The 10822-nt window shown below is 39.8% G+C and overlaps 1 protein-coding gene across 8 annotated transcripts in view; it reads right to left on the bottom strand.

Moving 5' to 3' along the window:
- Positions 1 to 10822, bottom strand: part of wasf1 (WASP family member 1) — a 55844-nt gene that overhangs the window by 6535 nt on the left and 38487 nt on the right. For 4 of the 8 annotated variants that reach the window (XM_032542531.1, XM_032542536.1, XM_032542533.1 and 1 more), the window contains 2 exons: positions 8934 to 9051; positions 3252 to 3335 (listed from right to left, as the gene is read on the bottom strand). In XM_032542531.1, the coding sequence (XP_032398422.1) occupies positions 3252 to 3335; positions 8934 to 9051 (202 nt within the window). The remainder of the gene's footprint in view (positions 1 to 3251; positions 3336 to 8933; positions 9052 to 10822) is intronic. The other 4 variants (XM_032542534.1, XM_032542537.1, XM_032542535.1 and 1 more) reach the window with 1 other exon arrangement.

Genomic DNA, 10822 nt, shown 5'->3' with positions numbered 1-10822 from the left:
CACACACACACACACACACACACACACACACACACACACACACACACACAATACTGAGGTAGAAAGAGAGAGATATCACTGGAATGGGAGGACAAACTACAAAGGTGTGTTTTAAAATGTAGGAAAAAACAGCTCAACTGAACAATGACATGCAAAACAAACACAAGCACGCTCAAGTCAACTCAAAATTATACATAACAGTTTAAAGCACAACAACAACACAGCAACTAAACACTGATGTGAACGAATCAGTTAAGTAATCTAAGCCACTTAATATTAATATGCAATCATGACACACAATTCAATTAAAACACATTTTCTAAAATATTTTTAAGTGTTATTCTATATCTCTGTTATTGTCAACAAATCCCATGAATTGACAAAAACCAGCGAAGTGTGAGCAATTCCATCTGACTCAGCCTCAGGCCCTCTGGTTTTTATACTAAAGATATATAAATCTAAAAAACAGGTCACAAATATATAGTTTCATTTTTTTAAAAGGGCAAAATACTTTTTCCACAACAGCTGGGTACTGTAGATTTCAGCAGACAGAAATAGTGCCTTTGTTGGGGAATATCTTTAGGTATATGTGGAACATATAATAAACGGAATAAGATCAACTGTACATCATGCTTTGGGTACACAGATACCTCTTGTTAGTAGAATCAATATATTGTTGGTTTTAGTCTTTTCATTTAACTTGTTGACAATACGAAAAATACAGAATATCAACATATTTGTCCTGTAAGTGTAGGTCATAATAAAATCCGGTATTAAGCAAGCTATAGTACAGTTCACATTCTACAAACTGCCTTAACTGCCAAACTGCCTTAACATAAAATATTCCCGGTTGGCTTTCTAACTTCTGAGGAATCAAACAATAATTGTATTCCTATTTCTAATAGCAGAAACACAATACGTTTGTACGTAGGTGGTGTTGTATTTTTTGCCCAAGAAATGTATAATTTCAAGTTAAAAACGGTCTCTGAAACATAATTCCTTGGACTCTGCATTACAACCAATACTAATCACTTTCTTTTATGTCATTTAGTACCTGCAGGATGGTGTACCCTGCTAATTCACTAAGTGTGTGTGTGTGTGTGTGTGTGTGTGTGTGTTGGTCTCAAAATAAAACATGCTGGCTGATTCAACACAACGTGGGTTGTGGATAGCATCTCCTCTGCTTTGGCTAAATGATGTTGATTTTGCCTGTCTACTGCTGTGGCCAGGCCCTGAGAGCGGGTGTGGGAATAAATCCTAATGGTAATGCACATTGATTAGGTTCTGATTCATCATGGCCCATTACCCCTGATGAGGTATTGGCCGAGGGGGAAGCCTCCACTCCGTGCGCTGCGTTAACACACACCCACACACACACACACACACACACACACACACACACACACACACACACACGTCTCCTACTCTGCTCCAGCACATTTATATATCTGGGCTGACAAACTGAATATCATTTATTCCAAACATGAAACAGCATTACACCCTGACAACACTGTCTGCTGAGGCAGAGGGAGCTGCATCAGAAGGTCAAATACTTTAACTTATTATCCTGTGCCATTTTCCAAACTGTACAAAGCCTCAGAAATTCTGCAATTTCTGGAAGATTAGTCTTAATATGACTAACCTCTTACTTCTTGAAAGGTTTGCAGTTACCGTGTCTTGCCAAAATGTACACAAAAAATACGTGAACATACTGCAATACTACTTTATAGACTGTTATTATGGGGATTTCGTTTCATTTATGTTACAATGAGGAGTGGCAGGAAGGAGAGCAGGTAGAAAGATAAAAGGGCAAGGAAACGCATAACACATAATGCAACCAGACAACCATCTGTCCAACAGAGAGCATCACAGAGTGACTGTTTAATGCAGCAACGTGAATGTGACAACAACAGAGTAAACAAGGGAGGGAGGGAGGGAGGGTACTCTGCGTTTGTAGATGAGAGAAAATGAGAAACAGTGCATCTCTGCGTGTGCATGCACGTGTTTGTCACAGCCCTTATAAATATGGCTAATGTCCGAGGGCTGTGCGGCTCCGCTAGGTCGTCATCCTTCATCTGAATGGACTGCCACTGGCAGGGAAAGTGTCGCTGTGTAAGCACTGCGAGTGTGTATGAGTGTGTGTAATACACCAGTTATAGATTTGTGTTATGTGCAGAACGCGTTCTGTCTGTGCACAAATTCATACTCGCTTGTATGTGCATTTTTTGGTGTGTACCTGTGTGTGTCCCTGCATGTTTGTGTAAATGTTCAACGTGACAGAGTCAGCAGAACTGTGGCTATGTATGTAACTGAGTAAATAACCCCCACAGGGAGCCCCGCAGAGGCATACGGCAACTGGACCACCCTGCTGCTGACAATAACACAAACCCCTCACACAATACACACATTTCTGCTGCTGCTGATCTATTGGATTTAGATTGTACAGCAATTATCTGAGGCTACTGATTTTACTGATGAATGTAATAAAATAATAATTGTACAATTAAAAACTGCAAATATGCGTCTGCAGCTATTATGACTTTATATCTGTAACAAAGAGGAAGTTAGTTTGACCACTGACTCATACCAGCAGGGCAAACAAGTCATCTAAAGAGTGCTCCCATTCCAAAGACGTGCAGTTAATTCCACAATCACCTAGTGTATGACCAGTTGTCTTGCTGTTAGTGAAATGTCTACTCCATGTTAATTTGGAATTTTAAAAATGATCTACCATTTATTTCAGTACATTAGTAAATTAATTAATTAATTTTTATATAATCAAACAAATAAACAAACAGGACATTGTTTTATTTTTTAGCCATAAACAACAGTTCAATTCAAAGCAACTGAGCTTTGCTTATTTTTATATTTTTTGAAAACTTAAATGATGGTTGATTCCATGGACTTACAGTTTGCATAGTGTATTGGCCACTACTCTCTTCATGTATGGCACTCTCTGGTATCAACCAGATTGCCTTCCGTTTGAATTGCATGTACGTTAATGCAGCGTTCAAATTAAGTCCAACAATGTCCCCTTTTTGGAGGATTACTGATAAGACTCTGTGTCTTATTACTAGAGTAGAACTGGTAAATACTGGAGGCTTGTTAGTTGTTAGGGTGGAGATGAGGAGCTCTCTTGTCCACAGCAAACCAGAGAGAGAGTGGATAGAGGGGGAAGAGTGAGGGAGGGCTGCAGGCTACCACGCGAGGAGCAGATGCTGGCATACGGGGGAGAAGGGAGAAGCTCTTACCTCTGGGGGAGTGAGGAAGGGAGGAGGGGTTTCAAAGCGGACTCTTATAAGGCCATTGGGACACACAAGATAAGGCATTTCCAGCTGCACAGAGTTAGATCAGGATTCAGAAAAGAGAACGTCAAGTTAAGAGAAGACAGAAGAAGAGAGATCCTAAAGCAGTATTTTTACGTTTTTGTTTACCATGACACAATTTTGAGGCACTGACACGGCACGCATGTTCAGCTGTCTTCATGTGGCTAAAATAGCTGACATCGTCTATGGTACTAAGCTCGAACTGGTAAAAGCACAGAGTTTTCAGTCTTTCTTTAATAATTATTTTTGTGAAAATGGTAGCTTTAACTGCAAATGCGATGGCAAACTTGATCTAATGCCTCACTTGCATTAGCTGCTCTTGTACCTGCAATGATAAGTTAACAAAAACTGAAATTGTTGCGCCAGCTTGCAACTAGCAACAAAGAGACAGTTACAGTAGGTATGCTAAAAGCACACTGGCTAAAAAGTTCCTGTTCCTGTAAAGTTTGCTAACACAGCATCCTGTTCACTTTCCTGGCTCATATAAGTAACCATCTTTCTGGCACATTGTACCATCTACATCTAGTTTGACAGCAACCCAGTTTGGAGTCACTGCTTTTTCATATCTGTTCCTTGGAGCAAAGCATCCAAGTGGTGCAGGCCCTTTAGCATGTACGTATGCACCAGTGACTGCAAAGTCATGACTGAGCATGCCCTCCCATTGATGTTGTGCATTATTTAAACTTTGTATTTATTTATTTTTTAAAGATGATGTTTTGGGCATTTATTAGGACAACTGAAGACAGGAAAGAGGAGTGAGAGGGTTATTGACATGTAGAAAAGGACGGCAGGTCAGAATCGGACCCGCGGCCGATGAAGAAAGGACTGAGCCTTTGTACATGGGGCGCACGCTCTAACAAGTGAGATACACACGTATACGCACGTACTTGTGTGATCTTGATCAGAACTGTTGTCATTTTGTTAATTTGGTGAATACATTTCTTTGCTTACATGCATATTGCTGCTTTAATGAGGTGTTGTACATATAATCTTAATTACATTAGGCATATTTCTCAAGAGAGCTCATTTGGGCTGCTTGCTACATGCTGATCTGTAATTGTAATGGGTCGAACTGGAGTTGGCTGAAATAATTAACATGCATATTCTGTTGGAGGAAGATATGATATTTGTAACCATGACTTTTAACTTTAAAGATATGCTCAGTGCGCTGTGCTCCACTAATGAAAGTTTAGGCCACAGTTGCCAGGGCATCACAATGAAAGGTCAATCAATTTATTTGCATTTGGTGTCTGAGCAATAACAAATCTACACATACATTGTGTGATTTTTTCTGAGGAGGGGTTGGGCAACTTAACATTGGAAATGTGTATGTGTGTTACCATATATCTTTTGAAACATACTGTCATGATATTTACAGCAGCTTTTGGCTCTGGTCTAGAAATCATTGAAGCTCTTGCCAGGCACATTGCTTTAAAGCACACCCCACCATATTCTCCTTAAAGATTGCTACTAGCTGACACATTGCTCACGTCAGACTTTTGTCCTTGTGAGATCAAAGCACTTCTTTTTCAATAAAAGGTTCTACTTACGAGCAAAGAACAATGTGTAGCATTGGCTCCCCTAATCATGTACCCTGATAGTGTAGATGATGCACCTTTTTCAAACTTCCATACAAGTGTGCAGAAGGACATCTTGCATGACTCGGGTGAGTAAACACCTTTGTTTTTTGAGTGGTTGTTTTCAAATAAATATGTAAACAGAAATCCTGGTTTTGTATTTGTCTAGTTTATACTTAACATCAGATATTGGCATTGAGGAATCAATCAAGCTATCTCATTAATGTGGACGCCCACTGGTTTTAATAAGGACTGGCATCAGTTTGTTTTTGACAGGAACACATCCAGAATATGTACTACTTCTGGATGAGTGTACAAAATAAAAAGAAAAAAGGCTTAATTTTAATGTCAATACATTCCATAATGATTATATGGTGTTTCCAGGTGTCTGTGAGTGCTATAATAAGACGAGAGTAGGAGAGGCAGAGCCAAAGGGGCTTCTCCAGAGGGATCCAGTCGCTAGAGACAAACCTCAATGTAGTTTGGACTCAAACACTGATCTCAAAGAGAGGCAGCGATGGTTTCTTCTCCTTTCTCCTCAGTCCCTGGGACTTTCCTCTCACTCTCTCTGTCACAGCACATATTCGACTCTACTGCTAATCCACTGAGGGTGAGGCTAACACAGAAGCTAATGAGATTAAGACACTGTAGGCTTCTTTCACTTCTCTGTGCACTGTGTTTTCCATTTATCACTGGCTGCTAATCTTTGTGTGTGTGTGTGTGTAGCCTAGTAATGTAGTTTTAGACCAACTAATATTAGTGATGTTACTCAGTGAGAAAATGGCTGATAACTGAATAAGATGAAGTAGAGGATAAAGCATTTTAATCCTCATAACAGAGATCTATTTTCTTTGATGTATGATACAATCCAGAGCACTGGCACTAGAGGAAAGGTTGCTTAGGAACATGACCATTTTCAAGTGAAGAAAAGAAGTATTACACATCTATACGCTTGTACTGTTAAAACTGTACGATCTATCACAAATGTCTTCGTTGACACTTTGCTCATTGTGTCATTCGATCTGGTCCTTCGACACTTTGACCTGAACCCATGAACTGTCTTTCCCCATACACCAGAGAAAATCAATTTCAACTTTTGCTCCTTGCTGGAAGGCATCCAAACCTCAAGGGCCGCTGTATCAAGATTTAAAGAGTCAGCTACACAATGCTAGATTTTACTTAAAACCTAGTCATGATCTAAATGTATCAAAACATGTCAAAAGCTCTTTATTGTCTTTTGATTATTGATCTTTTACATTAGAATTCATAAATGCCATGTATGTTCATTTACATTGTTTGGTTTATTTTTTTTATTTTTCTATCCTTCCTTTTTAATTTTTGTTAAAAACTTTTTTAAATAGGATCTAGGACCTGGGAGAAGATGGGGGATTGGAGAAGATTTGTTACTTTACTGCCATTCATTGTGTCCAACATGAAGTATATTTAATCACAAGTTGTGTGCAATTAAAAATCCTTGATAACAAGGCTTGGTGAGAATTCCAGATTATTGTTTAGATGCCAATCTCAATGTTGTGCTTGTGACTTTACATACATATGCCATATCAGGATATACTATATGTTAATATCTAAATATGTTCTTATTTGCATTGGCTTATGCCCTAGCCGTAGCTAATAATATAAAGGTGCAAGGAAAAAAGTAAGATGAGCTAGAGAGAAAGAGTAAGAGTAGAGACAGATGGAGGAGAGGGAAAGTGAGGCAGAGCTAGAACCTTTTCTGTCACGGAACAAAACATGTTGGCAGCTAATCTCAGATAGCGTCACGCTGACTGACAGGTGGCACAGTCCGTCAGGTCCTCGACACTGCAGCTGCATGGTGAGTCATAGTTCATTTAGATCTGTTTAAGCATGTGTCTGTGCATTTCCATGCCTATGTGTGAGTTAACAATGGTAAAACTGGCATTATAAAGTTTAGAAGCAAATATCTGTAATCCTCTGGTAAAATAAGGTGGAGTACAAAGAGTCTAACACACACACACACACGCACACACACACACACCACACACACCACACACACACAACACACACAACACACACACACACACACACAAAACAACACACAAACACACACACACACACACACACACACACACGTGAAATTTAATGTGGTGATCATTGATAGATTTACATTTTCATCACTTAGCTCATTGAGTGGTTCTGCACTTCATCTCACTGTGCCTCTCAGTCACGGTGGTCTAAAGTGTCCACACACACACACACACACACACACACACACACACACACACACACACACACACACACACACACACACACACACACACACACACACACACACACACACACACACACACACACACACACACACCTGATCTTCATTCAGACCTAGCCTGGAAATCCAGCCCATAATCCATTAGATTAAGGGTCTGGCATTGAGTAATGAAAGTTGCCCCTCTTGAGGGGCGGCACCAAGCGTGCATTTGAAAATCTCACTGCATGCAATTGGATAACACTATGACCAATCACAACACACAGGGTGACGTATCCAGAGCCCCATACCCTTAACTACCAGGTAGATTAAACTGTCATCTGTTTAGCTCACCTCTGGCTCGCCTATATCAGATCCACCAATGTGATTGGTGCAGCTCGGCTACAAGGGTATAGTTAATGAGCAGCCTTAGGCCAGCTACACACTGGCTGTGTTGCGCGGACGTGGCATTGCTTTTGCGTGTTGTCCTACACAACAAAACGTTTCTGACACGGCGCTGATGCTGCTAGGTGATGTACAGGGAGAGCTATCTTGAGACATAGCTCCAACAGATTTGGATCATATGGGGAGAGAGTTGTTAAACATAAATATATAGGTTACTGATTTAATTAAAGCAAGACAATGTCAACAGTATAGATGGCAAAATAGGTCACAGAATATTTTGTTTTGTATGACAGGTGCAATATTTGAAAATCGATTTTTCTTTCCTTTTACATTTATATTTGCATTGATGTCGAAACCTAGAGACTTTCAAATATTAACATGTCATTTAATATGTATTTGTGTCAAAATGACATATAAATATCTTTTACTATTCTATTTTGCCTGGAAACGCTTCCAACATGCTTGTGTGTCACGTGAAAAATAGGCGTTTGTTCTATTTCTAGCATGCACGCATTTTCGGGCACGTGTCACGCAGGCAGTGTGTAAACTCTAACCTGTTAACATGGGAGCCAAAATAAAAACGGACACGCCACGCAGCTGACACGCTTGTGCAAAGCATCCAGTGTATAGTCGGCCTTACTCAATGCCAGAGTAATTTGCTGAGCAAATTCAAATTATGCTCTTGCGAGAACTTCAGGGTAATTCAGACCATTTATCCGCCACAATGGTAACACAAACCAACAGATATGTGTGCATAATTCCTTAAATACATCCTGCTTGTCTTGTGAATGTCCTCTAGGTCACAGCTCTGCATTTTATTTGAGAGAGGGGCTTTCTATAGATGTGCAAGAGCCCCTAAATTAATTTCTGTGTCTGTGTGCATACAAATCAGATTGCATTTGTGTGTAAAGAGCTTCCACGAGAAGTTGTGTGGGTCTGTATACATGTGTAAAGGCAGAGAGATGGCACACAGTGCGGGGGCAAGTAAACAGCAGATGCTTCTATTAATTACAGTTAATGATCACAGAAGTAATAACTAAGAAGGTTGACTGTAGTAAGAGTTGATTCATCAATTAGGGGTGGCTAATTAATGCATTAGGCTACATGATCTGAAGCCAGGCCTGTGAATCTATCAGTGAATCAGCCTGTCAGTTAATTCAAGCAAGACACATCACCCTGTATCTGTGGGGAGACTACAAGAAGCCTCGTGTTCACTCCCACTTCATGTCTAACTACTCGCTCACCTTAGTGTGCATGTGCTCACAGCCCACTGTTCATCACAAACACCTCGATCTATTGCAGCAACCAAAGAACCAGCACAGTCCTGAATTGTTGCATGAAGAGAAAGTAAATTCAACTGTCCACTGCCAGGATCCTGTGCTTGTTATTGTTCAGACATACCTTCTGTTTCCGCCTCTCCTTCCTCTTGTCCTCTGTGTCCTGCAGCATCTTTTCTCTCCACAGGTCAAAGAAATAGGAAGGATTGGTGTAGAACTTCAGACCCTCCTTCCCATCGTCCCTGCAGATGGACAAGAGAAATCAAGAAATCTCTTTACAATTTGGTTGGCACGCTTGAGAAATAGTTTTCTTTCATTTGAGAAGCTACATGATGACGGCAATCCTCTTTAAGCAGAAATTCTGAACATATGTGTCATGAATATGTGCTACTTTTCTTTGTCATGCATATTTAACTGAATATCTGTTGGTTGGGCAAACAAGACATTTGAAGATACTTTGGCAGGGAAAAACAACAGCATTTTTCAGACATCTTACTTACAAATGGTTCATGAACTAACATTTTACAATATGTGACTGTTCCATTTGAAAAGGCAATACAGCATTGCGCAATGTTTGTTCAACCAACAGTCCAAAATATTCCCTTTACAATAATGTAAGACTTACAAATTTTTACATTTGAGAAGCTGGATCCATAGAATGTTTCAGCATTTTTGCTTAAAAAATGGCAATTATTTCGTTATCATTTTCTGTTGATAGACTAATCAATTAACCAACAAAGGGTTTCAGCTCTATATAAAAGGATAGGCTGACAAGAGTGAGGAACAAAATTACACTGCTACAAAAGGGTCTTTTTTCCTCTTAAATTGCATGAGGCAGGCGCTACAGAGTTTGGACAAGCTTAAAAAAATAGATAGCGAGGGAATTGTTTGATTACAATCATTTGTCTTTTCCTGTGCCTTATCTCACTCTGCTTTCCTCAAAAAATCATATCTGTTTACCATTTGCCATGATTAATAGCTAATGTCCTGCTTTATCATTGATTCCATCAGAACTCTGCTCCGCTCTCTGTCTTCTTCACTCGCATTACAAAAGCCTTTGTGATCGGTGGTTACTGAGGAGAACTGTGCCATCATGATCGGGAGGGAAACAGAAAAAGACTTCTGACAGACACAGGTAGGCATCACATCAAAAGGGCTCTCTTGACAAGGACATTACCATACACAGATGCCCACACATGCTGTCCAGAAACGTTATTTCATATCATTACAGGGATTAGCCTTACAAACTGCCCTGCCGATGTCTTCCTCTTCCTTTCTGGGCGGTTTCCAAATATCTTTCTTTCGTGTATATCATTCACAACTGATCAGTTTGTAAAATGTGTGGAAGGCTTTCAAAGACTGCAGCATTGGGAGCACCTCAATTACCCCCTCATTTACAAACAGACTTATTCTTGTGCCTTGTAATTGATTTTGACAAATCATCAGCTCACAGCCTTGCAAACTCAGCTCAATAGTATGTCATTGCACTGGGAAAACTGTAGTAAGGACTTTTTAGGCACCCAAAGGCATTTCTCTGTACTGTACTGTACTTTCTATATAGAAGAGCTAAATGCAGTTGTATCCTTCAGTTGAAGCGCAGGTAAAGCTCTGAGTTTGTCAAAAGGTTCTTGGTCCCATGGGAAATGTATTAATTAACCCCCAAAAGATATGCAAAGTGAGAGGAGCTATTTCTGGCACCCTGCAGTCTACATATGACCAAATTTAATAACATCAATACCAGGTGTTCTCCTGCAAAGAACAAAAGTAACAATATTGATCTCTTTCCTTGATGTTATTTTCTGTAAACGATCACAGATTTACTCAAAAATGTATTGGAAATCAACTCAGTAACTTCATCTCTTCTGACTGTTAGTCAAAAATATTGATGTACAGGACTGAATGGCACCTAAAAGGTTATATCAGGTTTCCCTTGATACTAAAACAAATACAAAGTAATGTTGGATGTATCATAACCATGCAGAGGTCCTAAATTGAACTTACCTGCCTTCAGCC

Source organism: Etheostoma spectabile, chromosome 18, assembly GCF_008692095.1.
Source record: "Etheostoma spectabile isolate EspeVRDwgs_2016 chromosome 18, UIUC_Espe_1.0, whole genome shotgun sequence".
NCBI lineage: Eukaryota > Metazoa > Chordata > Actinopteri > Perciformes > Percidae > Etheostoma > Etheostoma spectabile.
This window is presented reverse-complemented; position numbering and strand designations above follow the sequence as displayed.